This window comes from Pongo pygmaeus, chromosome 6 (genome assembly GCF_028885625.2).
Source record: "Pongo pygmaeus isolate AG05252 chromosome 6, NHGRI_mPonPyg2-v2.0_pri, whole genome shotgun sequence".
Lineage (NCBI taxonomy): Eukaryota > Metazoa > Chordata > Mammalia > Primates > Hominidae > Pongo > Pongo pygmaeus.
In genome coordinates, this window is record NC_072379.2 from 6388856 (window position 1) to 6410735 (window position 21880).

General features: G+C 42.4%; 1 protein-coding gene across 2 annotated transcripts in view; it reads right to left on the bottom strand.

The window, feature by feature from the left end:
• The window catches only part of CYTH3 (cytohesin 3), a 106355-nt gene that overhangs the window by 24205 nt on the left and 60270 nt on the right, over window positions 1–21880 (bottom strand). Inside the window, exons 1-4 of one of the 2 annotated variants that reach the window (XM_063668099.1) lie at window positions 16536–16650; window positions 4171–4253; window positions 1390–1454; window positions 782–848 (exon numbers count right to left, since the gene is read on the bottom strand). In XM_063668099.1, the coding sequence (XP_063524169.1) occupies window positions 782–848; window positions 1390–1427 (105 nt within the window). In that variant the 5' untranslated portion in view covers window positions 1428–1454; window positions 4171–4253; window positions 16536–16650. Of the gene's footprint in view, window positions 1–781; window positions 849–1389; window positions 1455–4170; window positions 4254–16535; window positions 16651–21880 lie in introns of those variants that run through there. The other variant, XM_054496156.2, reaches the window with a different exon arrangement.

A 21880-nucleotide genomic window follows, 5' to 3' on the forward strand; every position in this document is an offset into this window, starting at 1 on the left:
GACCACAGGAGCGGCGTGAACCAGCTCTGCAGGGAGACCTTCCCGTGGACACACCGTTCCTCTCCTCAACCCTGAAGACTCAGGTCTACCCTTCTTTCTCAAAACCAAAATGTCCTCCAAAAAGCTTCACAGATTCTGCCAAATCCCTTAGCTCAGTCTCAAAAACAAGCAGCTACATGTTTCAGGTTTCACTGTTTTCAAGTGTTTCCCTAGAAAATCCAACTTGAGGAAAGAGGAAGATGCTGGCTTAAATGTGGAGGATCCCTTGTTTTTTCACAGACACCTCCTTTTTAAGGTGAATGGTGGAATAAAGTCCTCTTATGTGAACCACTTAACCCACCCAGATTATAAAGCCCGTAACCTCTGGACACCAGGGTTCCACTCCCACCCCTGCTCCTTCCTAGTCACGTGATTCCCTGACTGTAGGGTCCAGGTCAAACGGGAAGATGGGAATATGAGCCTCGACAGCAAGGGCGCTGCCTGGAGCCAAGCCCGGCCTGTGCCGAGTCGTCCAAGCCGTGCCTGTGAGGCTACTTCCTCACCCAGCAGAGCTCACTCTGAAAGAAAAGCCTTTCTGCCCAGGGCACCAGCCCTACAAGGCATTTCTGCTTCACCCCACTCGTTAACAGCCCCTTTTTGATAAAAATGTGCCTTCAACTCCCAGTCTTTTATGAGGTGGACAGAGGGCGGACCACCTCTGACCTCTGTCCAAAAGGGAAACGGCAGTTCAAATCAATTAGTCCACCTCCTGCAGGCCAGAAAAGGGAGAGCATTCTCTTACCTTTTTGGGATCCATGTTGAATTTCTTTCTTCCCATGGCTATCTGTTTGTTCCTCTGAGTCGTTTTGCTATTGGTGTGAAATAATTTAAAAATCACTCATGCTGTTTTCACAGTGCAGCCCAGTCATGGCCCTCCAGTGTACTTTCCCCTGCAACAACGGGCTCAAGGAAGCGAACCACAGGCCCTCACGGAGGGGCCTCCAGCCTCCACAGTGGCAGCAGGGGTGGTGCGGCCGCCATTGCTCTTCAGATTTGATAACTTGAGACACTTCAGAAAAAGCTAATGATGCAAACCAGTGATTTTAATAAAGCACAGCTCCTTATGACGCAGGCAGGTAATTTCTGTGCGGGTCAACCCTGAAGTGCCTGTGCTTATGCCTGAACCTATAAAGGTAGATGATGACTTACAGAGGAGGCAATGGGAAGTAACATCCAGGGAAACACCCCTGGACCCCTCCACGTAGAGCGGGGGGGAAAGGAGAGGAATTAACAACTCCACAGGCTCCCCACATCCCAACCACTCTCACCCCACTTTCTGGAAGTTTGACTAGAGGATGGAGGTAGAAAGAAAAGAGTAAATAGCTTAAAGGTGTAGCCACAAATTGTTACCTCTCCTCTACGGAAGTGAGATTGTCGATCTCTGTCATCACTTCTGCAATTTCATATTTCAGCCTCTGTCAAAAAAGAATTTCGAGGTGGGGAGTGGGTCTTAACCTTTCTCCCCTGAGACTCAGAAATTTTAGTTCTCTTGTGACAATCTTCCCTGAGGTCTCACCTGAGCATCACAGGGATGGAAAAACCAATACTATTATCAATACAGCTAGAGCTTCATAGTCAAAGCCAACTCAAGTTAGGAGAGAACAAAATTATTTGCTCACTTTTCATCAGATACCAGGTTCAGAGGGGTCCACTATGCAGATTCCAGGGTATTTGTACATAAAATCAGGCAGGGACACTGGGGGGGAGTATCACAGCTGTGAAAAGATAAAACCAAGCCAGGAGTGGTGGCTCATGCCTGTAATCCCAGCATTTTGGGAGGTTGAAGCAGAGGGATCGCTTGAGACCAGGAGTTTGATAACAGCCTGGGCAATGTAGCAAGGCCTCATTGCTACAAAAAAGAAAAACAGAAAAATTAGCTGAGTGTGGTGGTACACGCCTGTAGTCCTAGCTACTAGAGAGGCTGAGGAGGGAGGACTGCGTGAACCCACGAGTTTGAGGCTACAGTGAGCCATAATCACACCACTGTACTCCAGTCTGGGTGACAGAGCAAGACTTTGACTCTTTTTTTAAAAAACAAAAAACAAACAAACAAAAAAACCAACAAAAGGAAAGCCATGAGTCCTTAGTTCGCTTAACTGCACTATTCAGCCCTGCCATGCATACAGTCACCTGCCTCCTCCTTCAACACTGCCTGTGTTCCCAGGGAGAAGCTGAGGCTCGGGTGTGTTTAGGTCGGTGGTCTCAGGCTGAAGCTCAGGTGTGTTTAGGTCGGTGGTCTCAGGATCACTTCTATCACCTTGAATGAGATGCAGCACCATGGACAGAGCCCAGGGGGTGAACAGACCTGACTCAGGGCACTCAGAGAAGCCAAATGCATCCGAGGGGACAGACCCCCTTTCCCTTGATGTGGCCCCTACTAATGAGACTGACCTCTGGAAGCCTCCAACTTCCCTGCGCCTCAGTGTGCTCACTGATAAAATGAAGTAGTTAGAGCTAGATTACGATTCCACATTTATCCAGCAGGCTGATTATTAATGTCCAAATAATATACATCCTTATTCTTCAACCAGAGACCAACTCTGGGTTATCTGATTTTCCCAAGAATGAAGGGTAATCTTAGAAGAAAAATTTCCATGAATTACCTTTCAAATACAAAGACATTTTTATTCAGGGCCCTATTATATGCCAAGACACTCAGACTTAAAATGCAAGCTTCTAGAAAGGAGCTATTGTCTGGGACAAGGCCTATCCTTGCCGTGGCCTATGAAGCCACATTTATTTTGGCAATGACAATGACTAGAAAGCTTCTCAAAGAAGACCTCCATGTCTGATTGACTTTCCCAAGGAAGCCCCAAACGGAAGGGGCCAGGGCCGGCCCTCTGAGTCACTTGTGTAACAATCACAGGCTCTCCCACGCCGAGACGGTGGCTTTATGCACATGCTTCTCTTGTGGGACCTCCCTCTACCCCGTCCTCTGAGTAAAGTACACAAGTGTGGAAGAGCCCATGTTTGTGTGCCTGTGTTTTTATTTGTCTTTAATTTTTTTTTTTTTTTTTGAGACAGGGTCTTGCTCTGTCGCCCAGTCCGCAGTACAGTGGCACAATCACAGTTCACTGTAGCCTCAGCTTCTTGGGCTCAGGTGATCCTCCCACCTCAGCCTCCCGAGTAGCTGGGACTACAGCTACACGTCACCATGCCCAGCTAAGTTTTGTATTTTTTGTAGAGATGGGGTTTGACCATATTGCCCAGGCTGGTCTTGAACTCCTGGGCTCAAGAGATCCTCCCGCCTTGGCCTCCCAAAGTGCTGGGATTACAGGTATAAGCCACTGTGCCCAGCCTAATGTGTCATTCTACTCCTATCACCTGGTAGGCACTTGGTACACAGCTGGAACCCAATACATGCCCACGTATTCATTCAAAGGGCATCTGAGAGCCAAAAATGGAACAGGCAATGTTCTAGGTGCTAGAACATTAACATATTGGTGGCTGGATGCGATGGCTCACGCCTGTGATCCCAGCACTTTGGGAGGCTGAGGCGGGTGGATCACGAGGTCAGGAGATCAAGACCAATCTGGCTAACACAATGAAACCCTGTCTCTACTAAAAATACAAAAAATTAGCTGGGTATGGTGGCAGGTGCTTGTAATCTCAGCTACTCGGGAGACTGAGGCGGGAGAATGGCGTGAACCCAGGAGGCAAAGGATGCAGTGAGCCCAGATCGTGCCACTGCACTCCAGCCTGGGCAACAGAGCAAGATTCTGTCTCAAAAAAGCAAAAAGCAAAAAACAAAACAAAAAAAATACTGGATAATGAAAGAGGGTCTCAGTGCACAATGTGACAGAGCAATGCGCTGGTGGCTTGCTGCTGCTTTAGATGATACGCTGCCTGGGGCCCTGGGTTTGCGAGCTGGCTACTGCTAACCTCAGTTCTACGATGTCTTGATTTCTACCCAAGGTCTCACTGCCTGTGTGGAGTCTTTGCTTCCCAACTTGATAACTTCTTCACTCTGTCTCTTTGTGTAGTTCTTATATGCACACGCTAAATACCTTTTTTTTTTTTTTTTTTTTTTACATTTTTATGAGGCTACTCTTTTACCATTTTACTCAAAAGCAAAAAAAAGAGTTTTGGATTTTTGGTTGTTTTTTTTTTGTTGTTGTTGTTTTTTTTTACCTCAATGTCATCAATAAGTTCCTTTTTTCTTCGACGAATGTCTAGAAGTTCTTCTCTCTCTTCTAATGAGAGGTCTTCAGGCACTGAAAGAAGAAAAAAATAATTAACTACTTTGGAGAACAAATTGGCAACATCTAGCAAGGCTGAGGTGGGTACATGCTGCCACCCAGCAATTCCATACACAGGTATTTGTCCTAAAGAAACGCTCCCATTGAGACTGTATCTAAGACACTCATAGGAGCGCTCTTTATAACCAGAAAACAGCCTAAATATTCATCAATAAGAACGCGAATAAATTGCAGTATATTCATAAAATAGAATCCCATCCAACAAAAATATTTTTTCAGGCCAGGCACAGTGGCTCATGCCTGTAATCCCAGCACTTTAGGAGGCTGAGGTGGGTGGATCACTTGAGGTCAGGAGTTTGAGAGCAGCCTGGCCAACATGGTGAAATCCTGTCTCTACTAAAAATACAGAAATCAGCTGGGCGTGGTGGTGCATGCCTGCAATCTCAGCTACTCGGGAGGCTGAGGCAGGAGAATTGCTTGAACCCAGGAGGCGGAGGCTGCAGTGAGGTGAAATCACATCACTGCACTCCAGCCTGGGCAACAGAGGGAGATTCTGTTTCGGGAAAAAAAAAATTAAAAAGAATGAGCTAAGTCTATCAATATGGATGAGTCTCACAAATAAAATGATGACTATGAAAGAAGGCTAAGTCCAAGCACGGTGGCTCATGTCTCTAATCCCAGCACTTTGGGAGACTGAGGCGGGAGGATCGCTTGAGCCCAGGAGTTCAAGACCAGCCTGAGCAAGATGGTGAGATCCTTTCTCTACAAAAATTAAAATAAATAAATAAATAAATAAACATAGACAGCGCCCAGGAAAAGACCACAGGCCGACAAAAATATGATTCACAGCAGAGCTGACATTCAGCTCAAAAACAGACTGGACTCTTCAATAAATATATGTGAAGACAGTTATTTATATGGAAAAAATAAAAGCAGATTGTATGTTATCAATCATACATATTTTCAATCAATTACAAGTGGATTAAAGGCTTAAATGTGAAGGGGAACGCTATACAATTTTTAGAAGTAAATATAGGAGAATTTTTTTTATAATTTCAGGGTAGGGAAGCACTTTTTTTTTTTTTTTTTTTTTGAGATGGAATCTAGCTGTGTCGCCCTGGCTGGAGTGCAGTGGCACAATCTTGGCTCACTGCATCCTCCATCTCCTGGGTTCACTGCACCCAGCAAGGGAAGGACTTCTTAAACAAGATAGACAAAATATAAATCACAAATGAAAATATTAATACATTTAATTATATCAAAATTAAGAAACTAGGCCAGGCAAGGTGGCTCATGCCTGTATCCAAGCACTTTGGGAGGCCAAGGTGGGAGGATCACTTGAGGCCAGGAGTTCGAGACCAGCCTGGGACCCCCATCTGAACTAAAGAAAATGAAAAATAGCCAGGCATGGTGGTGCATGCCTGTGGGTCCAGTCACTTTGGGAGCCTGAGGTGGCAGGATCACTTCAGCCCAGGAGTTTGAGGCTGCAGTGAGCCATGATCATGACTGTGAGGCTGACTGTGCCACTGCACCCCAGTCTGGGCAACACAGAATCTGTGTCTCAAAAAAAATTAATAAATAAAAACTTTATTCTCCAAAAGTTCCACACCACAAAGTGAAGAAGAGCTGAGCCAGAAACTGCCAAAGAATTGGGATTCAAAATATGTAACTCCTACAAATTATATTATTGTTTTCTGTAGAGACAGGATCTCACTGGAGTGAAATGCTGCAATGGCTCACTGTAGCCTTGAACTCCTGGGCTCAAGCAATCCTCCCACCTCAGCCTCCCAAGTAGCTAGGATTACAGACATGCGCCACCATGTCTGGCTATTTTTTTTTTTTTCATTTAGAGACAGGGTCTTGCTATGTTGCCCAGGCTGGCCTTGAACACCTGGCCTAAAGCAAAACTCCTACCTTGGCCTCCTAAAGCACAGGGATTACAGGTGTGAGCCACTGTGTCCAGCAACAAGTCAATTTTTTTTTGTTTTGTTTTGTTTTTTGACACAGAGTCTCGCTCTGTCACCAGGCTGGAGTGCGGTGGCAAGATCTCGGCTCACTGCAACCTCCACCTCCTGAGTTCAAGTGATTCTCCTGCCCCAGCCTCCCGAGTAGCTGGGATTACAGGTGCCTGCCATCATGCCCAGCTAATTTTTTGTATTCACACTGCTGTTTTCTTAAGCAATCCTCTATGTCAAGCAATGAATGAGGAAGGAACTACAATTTATTGATCAACTAACAGGTCATCTCCATTAAACCCCCCAAATAACTGAGAGCAGCCATTATTATCCTCATTTTATAAATGAGGAAACCAAAGCCAGGGAAAGTCTAATGATTCTTTCCCAGGAGAAAAACAAAAAATATTTGAAGAAATAATGGCTGAAATGTCCCAAATTTGATGAATGACATGAACATACACCTCCAAGGTGCTCATCAAACTCCACGTAGGATAAGCTCAAGGAGATCCAAAGTCATGCAATATGCTATTGGGTGGTCTGGTAGCTCAACGATGTCATCAGTAACCCAGTCTGTTCATCCTGCCTTCCAATGTGTCAGTTTCATCCTAAAGTCTATCTCCTTCTCACTCTAGGCTTCCCACAGCAACTGAAACTACATGCTTCCTTAGTCCTATGTCTCTCTCAAGAGTGAGAAGTCCTCCTTCTGAGAAGCCCATAAAGTCTATGCTCTATTCTCGTTGGCTCAGCCTAGCTCCACCTGACATTTTACTGTGATCGGCTAAAGAGCACGAGTGGAATGAATGTGTACCACACTTAGCGTTGAAGGAGAAGAAACACAAAGAAATCCAGATCAAGAGATAATGTGAGAAGCAGGAAAGAATGAAAGCCAATAAAGAATTTCAACAGGCAGAAAACCAACATCGAATGCCCAGAGAGATCAAATAAAATAAAGAAGCAAGCAGGCAGTTCTTGAATCTTCAAAACTATTACTCTTATGCATCTGAGGGAGCATCTTTTTTCTCTTTTTCTTTTTTTTTTTTTTTTTTTTTTTGAGACGGAGTTTCACTTTTGTTGCCCAGGCTGGAGTGCAATGGCGCAATCTCAGCTCACTGCAACCTCCACCTCCCACGTTCAAGTGATTCTCCTGCCCCAGCCTCACAAGTAGCTGGGATTATAGGCACGCACCACCATGCCCAGCTAATTTTCTGTGTTTTTAGTAGAGACGGGGTTTCACCGTGTTGGCCAGGCTGGTCTCAAACTCCTAACCTCAGGTGATCCACCCGCCTCAGCCTCCCAAAGTGCTGGGATTACAGGCGTGAGCCACTGCACCCAGCTGCATCTTATTTCAATATGGCAAAAAGTATATCTAAAAGTAACCAGCTGACTGATACTATCCTGTTACTAAAAAGTAAATGTACCTGAAGATTCAAATCAAGTCTGTCAACAACATTTATGAAAAGAATTTTCTTCTGCTGAGCTCTCCTGTGCAGATATAGGAAAACAAGAGTCTGCAAGGGGAGAGCTTTAATTCAAGCATCGGCATACATTTCTGTTTCCTTTTTAAGAAAGTCTATCTACAGTTTCTCTCCTCCTACCCTGAGGATGAGCAGGGTTGGTTGTTAACACAGAGTGAAGACGTACAAAGTGAATCTAAACACCAGAATGATTTAACTCTAAAGATCCTAAAATACCTTTTAATCGGAATCAAAGGATTTCCTTGATTTTTATCTTTCAGTAATACCTATCTTTTCCTACCCCCTTAAGGCCCTAAGGAGTTGAATAAGCACTAGCCGTTTACCAGTATTGCAATCAGAATTTCCACATCTAAAATAAAATTTTGTACAGTGGGACAAAGACATAGTGGCTGTGTAGAGAAATGTCCTTATTTTCTAGAGATTCATGCCATAGTATATAGGGATATAATGCTATTATGTCTATACTTCGAAATACTTTAGCAAAAAAAGAATTGAGGCTGAGCGCGGTGGCTCACACCTGTAATCCCAGCACTTTGGGAGGCCGAGGTGGGTGGATCACCTGAGGTCAGCAGTTCCAGACCAGCCTGGCCAACATGATGAAATCCCGTCTCTACTAAAAATACAAAAATTAGCCAGGTGTAATGGTGGGTGCCTGAAATTCCAGCTACCTGGGAGGGTGAGGCAGGAGAAATGCTTGAACCCAAGAGGGGGAGGTTGCAGTGAGCCAAGATCATGCCACTGCCCTCCAGCCTGGGCAACAAGAGTGAAACTCTGCCTCAAAGGGGGAAAAAAAAGACTTGAGCAAAATTATAACAATTATTAAATCTATTTGATCCATTATCCATTTTACATTCTAAGAGTTTGAATTTTTCATATTAAAAAAAAATTTAAGTTTCAGGTATTTGGCCAGGTGTAATGGCTCACGCCTGTAATCCCAGTACTTTGGGAAGCCAAAGCCAAAAGATTGCTTAAGGCCAGGAGTTCGAGACCAGCCTGGGCAACACAAAGAAACTCTGTCTCTACAAAAAACAGAAAAGAAATTAGCCAGACATGTTGCACATGCCCACAGTCCAGGGTACTCAAGAGGCTGAAGTGGGGGGATCGCTTGAGGCCTTCAGTTTGAAGATGCAGCAAGCTATGATTGTGCTACTGCACTCCAACCTGAGTAACAGAGTGAGACACTCACTTTAAAAAAAAAAAAAAAAAAAAACAACTTTCAGGTATTAAGTGGCTAGTAACATCTGTAGCAATATCACTGAGGATATTTGGAGAAAGCATTACTAGGAAGTAACAGAATTATCCTTGACACATGAAAAGGAATAAATAAAAGGAATAGGAGTATGTGATAAAATATTTCTGAACCAGTCTCTGCGAAGCTTCTGTCATTTAAGTACCTATTGTGTCTTTGGATACCCAGATTGTATAGCAAATACCAACATTTAGCTGTTAGACCAGCTGTTTAGTGACGTTCTATCAGTATCCCTCTGCATCCAAAATAACTTTGCAGTCACAGAATCTGCTGATACACAATTTCACACATGTGACCGCCATACTAAAAATGGGAAGATAAGCAATGTTCAGAGAAGGTGTCCTTAATTATCCAGATCTTTTCCACAGCAACAAACCAGCCTTCAATCAAAGTTATCTAAGGCTTGGGTTCACTTATTGACATCATGTATGTTTTGTTACTTGGACTCTGTTAGGTAAGAAGAAACAAAGGTCAAGTGGTTTTTTCCTCCCAAGAAATCTAGCAGTTTATTTTTGAATGGATAAAGTAATATATGGATATGGTTACACATACACAAACATATAAAAAGGCATACAATGAAAACTTCCCCTCCAACCTCAATAAAGCTGCTAAAAAAAAAAAAAAAAAAAAAAGGCAGCTTAACTGGAAATCACTGGTCTGGCATGAAATCTCTAAAGCTGGTTGAATGCACCCACCATGAGCTTCCCTATAAAATCCTGACATTCCAGACACAGGCTAGGAAAAGGTCCTTCAGACTCAGTTCTCATCTGATGGAGGAGGTTGGACACACTGGATTATTTCTAACAATGCATCAGGCTCTAAAAGAGAATGAGTCTGTGCAGCACACACGGTTTCAACATTCTTACTCTAATTCTTGATGGCAAATATAAATGTTTCCACAAGGAAAAAATAATGTGGAAAGAAGACAGGAAATCCTCCATTTTAGTAAAAGGTGCTGCCAGTGAAGCTTTACATAAGAATCAGGAGCAAATTCACATCATTCAGCCAAAATCCTTGCCTTTCTCAGGCACTAGCCTTCCACAAACTTAGATCTGCAAAATCACAAAGACTCACTGTGTTGAGGTCTATGTTTTGGGTTCAGGTTTGTAGGAATTTAATTAAAGTACTTGAGTGTGGACCTTCTGCTTCCAGCCACGATGGAGTAACAGGGACTGGATTTATCCTGTTGCCTGAAATGATGGGGTTAGAAAAACAGCCAGGCACAGTGGTTGTGTACCTGTAGTCCCAGCCACTGGGGAGTCTGTAGCAGGAGGATCTGGAGCCCAAGAGTTGAGGCTGGCCTGGGCAACATAGCAAGAACCTATCTCTAAAAAATAAACAATAAAAAAACAAGCAAACAAAATAACAAAATTCTACACCCTGCAAAATCTCTTTCAAAAATAAAGATGAAACAAAGACATTTTCAGATATAAAAACTTAAACTAATTTGCCACTAGCACATCTGCAAGAAATGTTAAAGTAGTCCTTCATGCAGGGGAAAGAAAAGATACCAGATAAAAATTTGTTACTGATGCAAAAGAATGAAAGTATTGTAAATGATAACTATGTGAGTGAATACTTTCCCTTCATGACAGATACCTCTTTAAAAGATTTACTGTTATTGTTTAAAGCAGAAATAATAAAACATGTATTGGGTTAATAACAAATATAAAACAGAACAAAGGTTGGGAAGGAGAAAGGAAAGCACACTGTTATAAGCTGCTTATCCCACATGTGAAATGGTTAACATCATTTGATGATAGACTGAGAAATGAAAGGTGTATATATAAATCCTAAACCAACCACTAACAAAGTGTGCAATAATATTAAGAAATTCAGAATCATTCCCTTATTTACCATCTTTAATAAAACCTAAGAGCCCATCAATTATAAGATGTATGCTTAATTTCAGGCAGTTTAAAAGGTATACAAATTTGTGTCTCAGAATCAATGAAAAATGGGAGACTGTCACACATACTCATATTAAAAAATAAGCAAGTGGTATCTCCAAGTTGATTCAGTACTTTCTAACTTTCAAGTTATATTAATAATCTAGTTATCTAACAGATTCCAGTCTACCAAGAAGCTGCAGCTTTCTAGTTTACTGCTATAAACAGAGACACTCTGACACATTTTATATACATGTATATACAAACATATGAGATCTTCCATGGAGTTCACCCGCAGTTCTATGACTTCTGGAGAAAGATGGAGTCTCACAGGTATGAACTGTGGCCAGAACCCTCACCATGTTTTAGTCACTATAAGTCAAATGTGATAATACGTATTCTGAACAAAAATTTGGTCATTTGACTCACAACTGTGTATTTCTGGCTACCTAGTCCTAATTGAAATGGATTCTCTTACCCTTAAGTTTACCTTTATTACTAATCAATACTAATTTTTGTTGTGATATGGAGCTTTTTAGATTTTTGGTCAGTTCAGAGACTGGCTGATTCTGCAGGAAACTAAGAACACTGGCAAAGCATGGACTTTGAGCACTGGTCCCAGTTAATCCACTACATGGAAACTCTACATGGAGCCGTGGTTTAACACACACAGAAATAACACCTATCTCATAACACTGTTATACCCAGCAATTTAAACTGGTTATTTTGAGAAAGGATCTTGCTCTGTCTCTCAGTCTGGAGTGCAATGGCACAATCACAGCTCACTGCAGCCTCAGCGTCCCAAACTCAGGTGATCCTCCCGCCTCAGCCTCCTGAACATCTGGGACCACAGGCATGTACCACCATGCCCAGCTAACTTTCAAATTGTTTTTGTAGAGACAGGGTCTCACTATGCTGTTGTCCAGGCTAGTCTCAAACTCCTGGGCTCAAGTAATCCTCTACTTCGGCCTCCCAAAGTGCTGGGATTGTAGGTATGAGCCACCGTGCCTGGCTCAACTATTAAATGAGCATGAGTTTCTGGAGACTACTGAAGCAGTACGATGACACGCAGAACAAACCGGCAGGCTCTGAGCTGCCAGGGGCTGCGCTCTGCCTCTCCTCACCACTCGACAAGTTACGTGACTTCAGTGGGTGATAAAGCAGCATTCAAACTATGACATCCAGGTAGGTAACAGGGCAGTCACGTGTTAGCAACAACGGAAAGGGCCAGGTGAGTGGGGTGCCGCAGCTAGCCAGGATTCTGCACTGAGCTGCAGAGGCAGGCAGGAAAGCCGCAGAGGCTCCAAGGGCCCGATTCTCACCACCTCCTTGGAACCTTCTTTCTTGTCATTTCTCCTCAATCTCCATGTGCTGATCTTTACTGTTCCAGGACACTGGTTCCTTGCCCAGCCTTCTTTGCATTAGGTGAAGGGTGACATTTTCAGACACAAACTGGAGTTGGCCACTGGTGCACCATTATCACTAATAGAAATTCTTAAATAAGTTCAATCAAGAGAAGGGATCCAATACAGGAGGTGTGAGCAGCAAGAGAAAATGATGAGCACTGGTTTCCATAAGTAAATCTTAAAAAAACCTGACTGTGTAAGATAACAACATCTCATAGAATAAGAACAGAACTAAAATGCTCAACAACAACAGCATGTAAATAAGAAGGGAAGTAATTTGCTCTAAAGTTCTTAGGGTTCGAAGGCAGAGGGGATACATGATTAACTTTAGACTTGGCAAGTTAAGAATGCATACTAAAATTTCTAGGGTAAGCAGGAAAGGAATGGAGCTCAAAATGCCCACATTGGGAAAGGGAAACTAAAACTGGAATGAGAAAAAATAATCCAAAAAAAGGCAAGGAAAGAGAAAGAGAAACACAGAACAACTGTTAGAAATACAAAATGCAAAATATTGGGTGCAGGAAAAAAAAATCCAAATATACTGATCTTTACCGTGGTAGACAGAAAAACACAGCCATGGTATTTTGAGGTTCCTCCTCTCAAGAAGGGAAGTCTATTTCCCACTGTTTTCTCTGGACTGGCTTTGGGACTTCCTTTGACCAAGAGAAGATGACAGATGTGACAGTGGGCAGGGCCCAGCACCCAGGCCTCAAGGTCTTGCCCCTCCCCTATCCTGGAACCTGAGACCACCATGCCCTGGGCCAGCAACCTTGAAAATGAAATCCATCGTGTAAAGAAACCACATGGAAGAGTCCCTGAGGTCCCAGCTGCTGCAGCACCTCAGCCAAGGCCCCAGATGAACACGTAAGAGAAGTCATCTGGGATGGGCTCAGCCCCTGGCTGGCCTTCCAGCTGTATGTGACAACGTGGGTGAACCCAGACAAGAGCAGCAAGTGAACCGCCAGCCAACTCGGAAATTCGGATGGTGAGACAACAGCCCATTGCTAGTTTTTTGTTTTTTGTTTTTTTTTTTTGAGACGGAGTTTCACTCTTGTTGCCCAGGCTGGAGTGCAGTGGTGCGAATCTCAGCTCACCGCAACCTCCACCTCCCGGGTTCAATCGATTCTCCTGCCTCAGCCTCCTGAGTAGCTGGGATTTACAGGCATGCGCTGCCATGCCCAACTAATTTTGTTTTTTTAGTAGAAAAGGGGTTTCTCCATGTTAGGCTCGTCTCAAACTCCCGACCTGAGGTGATCCGCCGGCCTCGGCCTCCCAAAGTGCTGGGATTATAGGCATGAGCCACCGTGCCCAGCCAGGCCATTGCTGTTTTAAGCCAATTCCTTTGGAGAAGTTTGTTATGCAGTAAGAAGTAACTGATACATTTACAATGAACATAAGTGAAAAAAAGGAGTAAGTTTTAAAACTTGGACTTAAAAACCAGAACAAAAAACATCCCACTAAATGCTCTTTAAAAGAGGCACATTTAAAACATACGAATACATAAAAGTTGGTAAAAGGGTAGAAAGTGATATACCACACAAATTCTTACCGAAAAATGTTGGTACCACTATAAGAAAAAATAGGCAAAAAAACTTTAAGAAAAATAGACTAAAGCTGTGAGTCACTAGATAATGACATTTTGTTCAGTTATTCACAAAGTCAGAATTTATATGCATCTAACAAAATAGCCTCAAAATATATAAAGCAAAAATTGACAGATGTACATGTAAAAATAAAATTTTTCCCAAAGGCAAAAAAAAAAAAATGTTGAAGATCTTACCAACACAATAGCAAGCTTGATTTAATAGGCATAATATACTTCACTGATTATAAGATGTGCTTTTTTTCCACATTTTAACATATTTGAAGTGAATTGTGACATTTACATATCATTGCCTACATAGCTGTGAATCTGATTATTGCTAGAGGCAAAACTAAACAACTGCTACTCCTTAATGTTTCATGCAAAAACAAAATTTAAGAATAATCTCATGAAGGATTATGAGTCTAGTCATTGCCACAGATTATTCATTGATACTTTCTGGTAAGATCAACAAAATCTCAGCAAAAAATTCTGCAAAACATTAGAAAAAAATCCAGGAGACAATATAGGAGCACTCTTTAAGAACTGCTGTGTCAATAATGCCTTCTATGGTGACAGCACTGTGTAGAAAAACACAAATAACAACTATTCTGAGTAGACAACTGATTCAGGAGTGGGAATCTGTAAATAAGCTTCAGGAATACCTTGACCAACTTACTGTACTCATATTTCACATTTTTTTTTTTTTGAGACGGAGTCTCACTCTGTCACCCAGGCTGGAATGCAGTGGCCCAATCTTGGCTCACTGCAAGCTCCGCCTCCTGGGTTCACACCATTCTCCTGTCTCAGTCTCCCAAGTACCTCAGCCTCCCAAGTAGCTGGGACTACAGGCGCCCACCACCATGCCCGGCTAATTTTTTGTATTTTTAGTAGAGATGGGGTTTCACTGTGTTAGCCAGGATGGTCTCAATCTCCTGACCTCGTGATCCACCCGCCTCAGCCTCCCAAAGTGCTGGGATTACAGGCATGAGCCACCCGCACCCAGCCTCATATTTCACTTTTTATATATGTTCACAATAGAAAAACAAAAAAAGAAACTAATATTGAAATAAGTTGAAAAAATATCAGACAGTATAAATAAAGATTCTAAGTGAGAAGGATTCACTGCTCCTGGTTTAGGTGCCAGCTTTTTTCTTCCTAATGGAACATAAACTAACGACACATCTTACAATTGATAGATAGACTCAATGGGATCATGGCACCCAACAGGTGTGCAATATACATTCAAGCACATGTGAAAAAAGAAAATAAATTTCAAAGGATTGGTGTAGTGGAGATGAAGATGTTTTGCTCAATCTCTGGAGGTGCCTTCATGTAAAGCAGAGTTTAGAAACCTCAGAATTACATCTCCAGATCCTCTTATTCTGCCAATCAGAGGCAGTGTACAGGATTCAAAAGACAGCAGTGAAGCAGAGGTCCTCATCCTGCTCTTTTACACAGGCTGCTGCTCAGCTGGCCCACAAAGGTGTGAAAGGTGAGGATTTTCTGGAACAGCTTTCTATCTAGTGTTCGTTCTCTAGATTCCTAGGAATTGAGAGTTCATTCCAGCACTGTGGCCTCCTGATTCAGGTTTTGTGGACCCCATCACGGCTGGGGATATGCACGGACCTCCATGGTTGCAGGAGTTGCCTAGCAGGCGAGAATTTCTCTGGTGACTCGATTTTGGAGAGCCAAGTCAGGGCCCACTCCTTTAGCCAACCCATGGCTCCCCAATCAAGTCATTCCTTCCTGCTCAAAATACTTAGAGTGCTCTATGTTTCTTGTATCGATCTATAACAAACTACTGTTGTTATAAAAACCACATTCTCTGAACACAAAACAATCAAGTTAGAAATCAATTACAAAACAGTGACTAGAGGATGAGGGCGGTGGCTCACGCCTGCAATTCCAGAGCTTTGGGAGGCTGAGGGGGGTGGATCACTTGAGCCCAGGAGTTCAAGGCCAGTCTGGGCAACATGGCGAAGACCCTGTCTCTACTAAAAATACAAAAATTAGCCAGGTATGGTGGCGCACACCTGTAGTCCCAGCTACTTGGGGGCTGAGGTAGGAGAATCACCTGAGCCTGGACGGTCAAGGCTGCAGTGAGCCATGATCATGCCACTGCACTCCAGCCTGGGTGACAAAGCAATACTCTCTCAAAAAAGCAAGAACAAAAAACAGTGACCAGGAAACCCATTTGTTTGGAAATTAAATTAAGAAACACAATTCTAAATAAATCATTGGTCAAAGATAACAACGTAATGTAAATTAGAAAATACCAACAAAGGCCAGGCACGGTGGCTCACACCTGTAATCCAGAACTTTGGGAGTCCAAGGTGGGCAGATCACCTGAGGTCAGGAGTTTGAGATCAGGCTGGCCAACATGGTGAAACCCCATCTCTACTAAAAATACAAAAAATTAGCCAGGCATGGTGGTGCACGCCTGTCATCCCAGCTACTCGGGAGGCTGAGGCAGGAGAACACTTGAACCCAGGAGGTAGAAGTTGCAATGAGCCGAGATCTCACTACTGCACTCCAGCCTGGGCAAAAGAATGAGACTCCGTCTGCAACAAACAAAAAACAAGAAGAGCAGAGAAAGATAATGTGAAAATATTACTTGTGTACTAAAGCTAGAAAAACTTAGAAAATCACAACTTAAGATGCTACCACAGCGTGGGCAATATAGCAAGGCCCTGTCTGAAAAAAACCAAAACACATTAGCCAGGTGTGGTGGTACATACCTGTAATCCTATCTACTTGGGAGGCTGAGACAGCATAGCTTGAGCCCAGCAATTTGAGGCTGCAGTGAGCTATGATTGGACCACTGCACTCTAACCTGGACGACACAGCAAGGTCCTATCTCTTAAAAAAAAAAAAAAAATGCTTATTTTAGAAAATAATTTTGTTGAAAAATGATAAACTAAGCACTCATCTTTAAAAATCAGAAAAACAACTGCTTAAACCCAAAACAGAAAATAATACAGAAATCAATTATTAAAATGCAATCAAGTATAGCCACTTTGGAAAACAGTTTGGCAGTTCTTCAAAAAGTTAAAAGAGTCTGCATTCCAGCAATTTCACTCTAGTTATATATCCCAAAAAGTAAAAACATATGTCCACACAAAAACCTGTACATGAATGTTCATTGCAACACTATTCACAAATAGCCCAAACAACCTAAATGTCCATCAACAGATGAATGGATTTAAAAATATATGGTCTATATGCATAATGGAATGTGATTCAGCCATAAAAATGAAGTACTGATACATGCTACAACACAGACGAACTCTGAGAACATGATGCTAGGTGAAATGAGCCAGCCACACAAAAGACCACATATTGTATGATTCCATTTATAGAAAACATCCAGAGTAGGTCAAGAACAGACAAAACTAATTTGTGTTGATAGGAATCAAAACAGTGGGTAATCTGGGGAGGCAGAAAGTACTGCCTGAAAAAGGGCATATCAGAGCCTTCTGTGATGTTGCAAATGTCTACTTCAATTTAGGCAGTAGATGCACAAGGGTGTGTGTACATGAATACATGGAAAATAGCTTGAGTTCTAGGTACGCTAAACATTTGGGCGCTTTACTTATTGCCCTTAAAAGCCTATGTCTGTTCATCCTTAACAGAAGAAGGGAAGAATTTCCTGAAAAAGACACTGAAATAGCATTCTAAGAACATGCCAAACACTAACAGAACCAATGCTAATTGCCCTAGGATGACTTCAGGACAGTCCACTCTAAGGTACAAACATGAGTCAGGTGGCCTCACTGCCACCTCTACCTTATATCCTGTGGCTCTAAGATACAAAGCATCAAGTAAAGGGCAAGTCCCAGCAGCGTTTTAAGAGACAATGGAGGAGATGATTTTTTTCTTTTTAGAGAGATTACTAACTACAGAATAAAAGCTTCATAAAATCTAAAACCCATCAATTTTAAGTAAACCATTATTTTTATGTCCTGTTTAAAAGAAAAAAACACCAATACTATAAACTTTAAGATGCCATACCATAAGACACATTCCAATTTCACAGAAATTAAAATGCACAACTTTTTTTTTTTTTTTTTTTTTTTTTTTTTTTTTTGAGAAGGAGTCTCACCCTGTTGCCCAGGCTGGAGTGCAGTGGCGCGATCTTGGCTCACTGCAAGCTCCACCTCCTGGGTTCACGCCATTCTCCTGCCTCAGCCTCCCGAGTAGCTGGGACTACAGGCACCTGCCACCAAGCCTGGCTAATTTTCTGTATTTTTAGTAGAGACGGGGTTTCACTGTGTTAGCCAGGATGGTCTCCATCTCCTGACCGCGTGAATCCACTCACCTCAGCCTCCCAAAGTGCTGGGACTACAGGCGTGAGCTGCCACGCATGGCCTAAAATGTGCATCTTAGAATCAGTGATATACAGCTATAAAGAATGCCTACTTTTTAATGGAATAGCATTTAACTCAAACTTGATGTTTGAGTCAGGTGGAGTGGCACACACCTGTAATCCCAGTACTTTGGGAAGCCAAGGGGGTTGGATCACTTCAGACCAGGAGTTTGAGACCAGCCTGGGCAATATAGGCCACAGTGAGCTATGATCACACCACTGCACTCCAGCCTGGGTGACAGAGCGAGACTCCATCTCAAAAAACAAAACAAAAAAAGGCTGGGCGCGGTGACTCATACCTGTAATCCCAGCACTTTGGGAGGTCGAGGCAGGCAGATTGCTTGAGTTCAGGTGTTCAAGACCAGCCTGGGCAACATGGTGAAACCCCATCTCCACAACAAATACAAAAATTAGCTGAGTGCGGTGGTATATGCCTGTAGTCCCAGCTACTTGGGAGGCTGAGGTGGGAGGATGGCTTAAGCCCAGAAGGCGGAGGTTGCAGTGAGCCGAGATCATACCACTGCACTGCAGCCTGGGTGACAGAGCCAGACCCTGTCTTGCGGGGGTGGGGGGAAAGGTGTTAGGAGCAGATAAAAAAGCCATTAATAACTGTTCTATAGGATGATACTTTTGAGCACTACTGTTCTTATTCTTCCAAGACTCCTTCTACCTTAGGTATATACATCTATCTATTGCTTCTCAGACTTTTGGCTAAGATCAAGTGTAGGTATACACATCTATCACTGCATAAGTAACAATTTTTGTACACTACAAAGATGACAGATAAACTTAGCAATAAACTAGCCAATCAGGGCAGTCACTGCAAGTTTTTTAAATAACTGCTTTGTATTTACATGGTGTTACATGTAAAACAAACAAACATGGTGTTACAACCCTACCCAAATCAGCCTTTTGGACTCATATATAAACAGCCTCTTGACAACAAACGTGCCAACCCACAATTGCTGCTCTTCCTGTTTGGTGATGCAGCCAACCACCAATAAGCAATGGAAGAATCACTGTAGTGGCATGTGTCTTACCAAATGCAGTAGTCAAGGACAGTTTATTCCCCAGTTCCATACAGCAAAACTAAACCTAAGGGTCAAGGACGTAGCCAGCTCCTTGGGATCCTCGGCAAAAGTGCTTCGTTCCAGTCATTCATTCTAGCTCATTTTCTTTTCTTTTTTTGAGAGGTGGCGGCAGGATCTCACTGTCACCCAGGTTGGAGGGCAATGGCCCAATCATAGTTCACCGCAGCCTCCAACTCCTGGACTCAGGCAATCACCCTGCCTCAGCCTCCCAAATATCTGGGACTACAGGAACCTGCTATCATACCCAACCATTTTTTATTTTTGTAGAGATGGGGTCTTGCTATGCTGCCCAGGCTGGTCTGAAGTGATCCTCCCTCCTCGGCCTCCCAAGGTGTTGGGATTACAGATGTGGGTCACCACGCCTGGCCTAGAGTTCATTTTCTGTAGCAGTTTTTTATAACATGGTCTAAAGACCTTCTCCATCACTTGGAAGTACTTGTCTAAAATAGAGTTCCTAGACCCTATCCCAAACCTACCAAATCAGAACCTCTGGGTATGAAGCCCAGGACTCTGAATTTTAATAAGCTTCCCAAATGATTTTGTTCAACAGGGAAATTTGAGAAGCACTGATAAAATACAGCACTGAATAGATAAGTCCTTAAATCATGAATGCAGTAGATACAGAGGCAATGTGACACAGTCAATCTTGCAGCTGGACTTGTCTCAAATCTTCTCTCTGCCACTTACTAGCTCTGCGTCTTTAGGCAGAGCATCTTTTACCTAACCTCTATATGCCTCAGTTTCCTCATTTGTAAATGGGATACTACTACTATCTCAAGCTAATCAAACTCTCTTCTTGAATATTACTAGAAATTTCAAATTAAATACTGCATCTCAAAACAAATCAAAACAAAAAATATTGTAAGATCTTGAACGATGAATATGTTGACCTCAGTCATGAAAAACTAGTAATAGACATTGAGACTTTCTACCCTAGCTAACTGAAAAATAGAGTAAAACAAACAACTTCTGAGATCAATCCTGAATAAAGTTTCTTTCACAGCCAGAAGCTGTCGTTGGCGGTGCGGGGGAACAGCTTCACAAATGCACGTGACTAAAAACCATGTGAGGACACTTTGGAAGACAGTTTGGCAGTTTCTCTCCAAGCTCAACAGCCTTACAATACGATCCAGCAACTGCCCTCCTTGGAATTTACCCAACTGAGTTGGAAACTATGTCCACATGAAAATCTGCCATAAATATTTATAGCAGCTTTATTTATAATTGCCAAAAACTGAAGCAACCAAGATGTCCCTCAATAGGTGACTCGATAAACAATGATACATCCAGACAATGAAATATTATTCAGTGATAGTAAGAGATGAGCTCTCAAGCCTTGAAAAGACATAAAGGAACTTTAAATGTATATGGCTAAGTGAAAGAAGCCAATCTGAAAAGGCCACATATTGCACAATTTCAACTAGATGGCATTCTGGAAAAGGCAATGCTACTGAGACAACAGAAGGATCAGTGGTTGCCAGGGGTTCAGGGGGACACAGAGAGGGATCAATAGCTGAGCACAGGGGCCTCCTGGGTGGTGAAACTCTTCTGTATGATATGGTAACAGTGGATCCATGTCATTATGCACCTGTCAGAACCCCAAGGACCCCAAAAGGAAATCCTATTGTAAACCATAACTTCAGTTAGTAACAAGGTATCAACTATTGGTTCATCCATTGTAAGAAATGCACCACACTAATGTAAGATGTTAATAACGGAAACTATGAGCTGGGAGGCGGTGAGCAGATGGGAACTCTATACTGTCGGCTCGATTTTTATGTAAATCTAAATTAGTTCTAAAAACTAAAGTCTATTAATAACATTTTTAAAGTAGGGATAATGACATCCAAAGCTACCAAATAATTCTCTAAGACAACTTTGTGAAAGTCATCTCTGACAATTTAATCAACCCAAACTCCCAACATGTCCTCTTGAAGATGCGACAGAAGATGAAAGAAGATTCCTTATCAAATTTCAAATGAGTTTTCAACTACCATGTCAGGGAGATGTCACCTAAAATTTAAGATTAGATTTATCCCTTTCATTGAAGTTTTTTCAAAATCTTTGGCCTTGAGAACTTAAGTTGGGAAGGTAAAAACATTTTTATAACTAATTTGCTATATCCATAGGTGGAACTTCGGCTAAAAATGCGTGAAATCTAAGACAGTGTTCATGCTGCTGGTGTCCCCAAAAGAAACCCCCAGTGCTTGTCAGTCATTTTTCTCCAATCCATTTCATTAACTCTGATGGATTCTGACACAACTTCACACATCATCTTGAGTAGTGGTGCCAGGCTTAGGAAAGCAGTATTTTTTCCTCCTCAGCATCTTTAACTAAGTATCTTCCAAGAAAACAGTTGGGCATATTGCCTTCACTGATAGAGCTGTTACACTTAAAATGCTTAAACAGCACCAAAAAGCAGAGTGAGGATTAATCTTTTGTAAAACCTAAATATTCTATTTGATATTTGATCACAAAATAGAGAAATCGATATTCCGGAATTTTTTCTCAATTTCCTTTCCAAGTGAAGTTTTGGCAGTACTCACGAAAATATAAATCAAATCATGTTCTTCCCTGCTTAAAACACATATGACTTCCCACTGGGTTCAGAATAAAATCCAAGTTC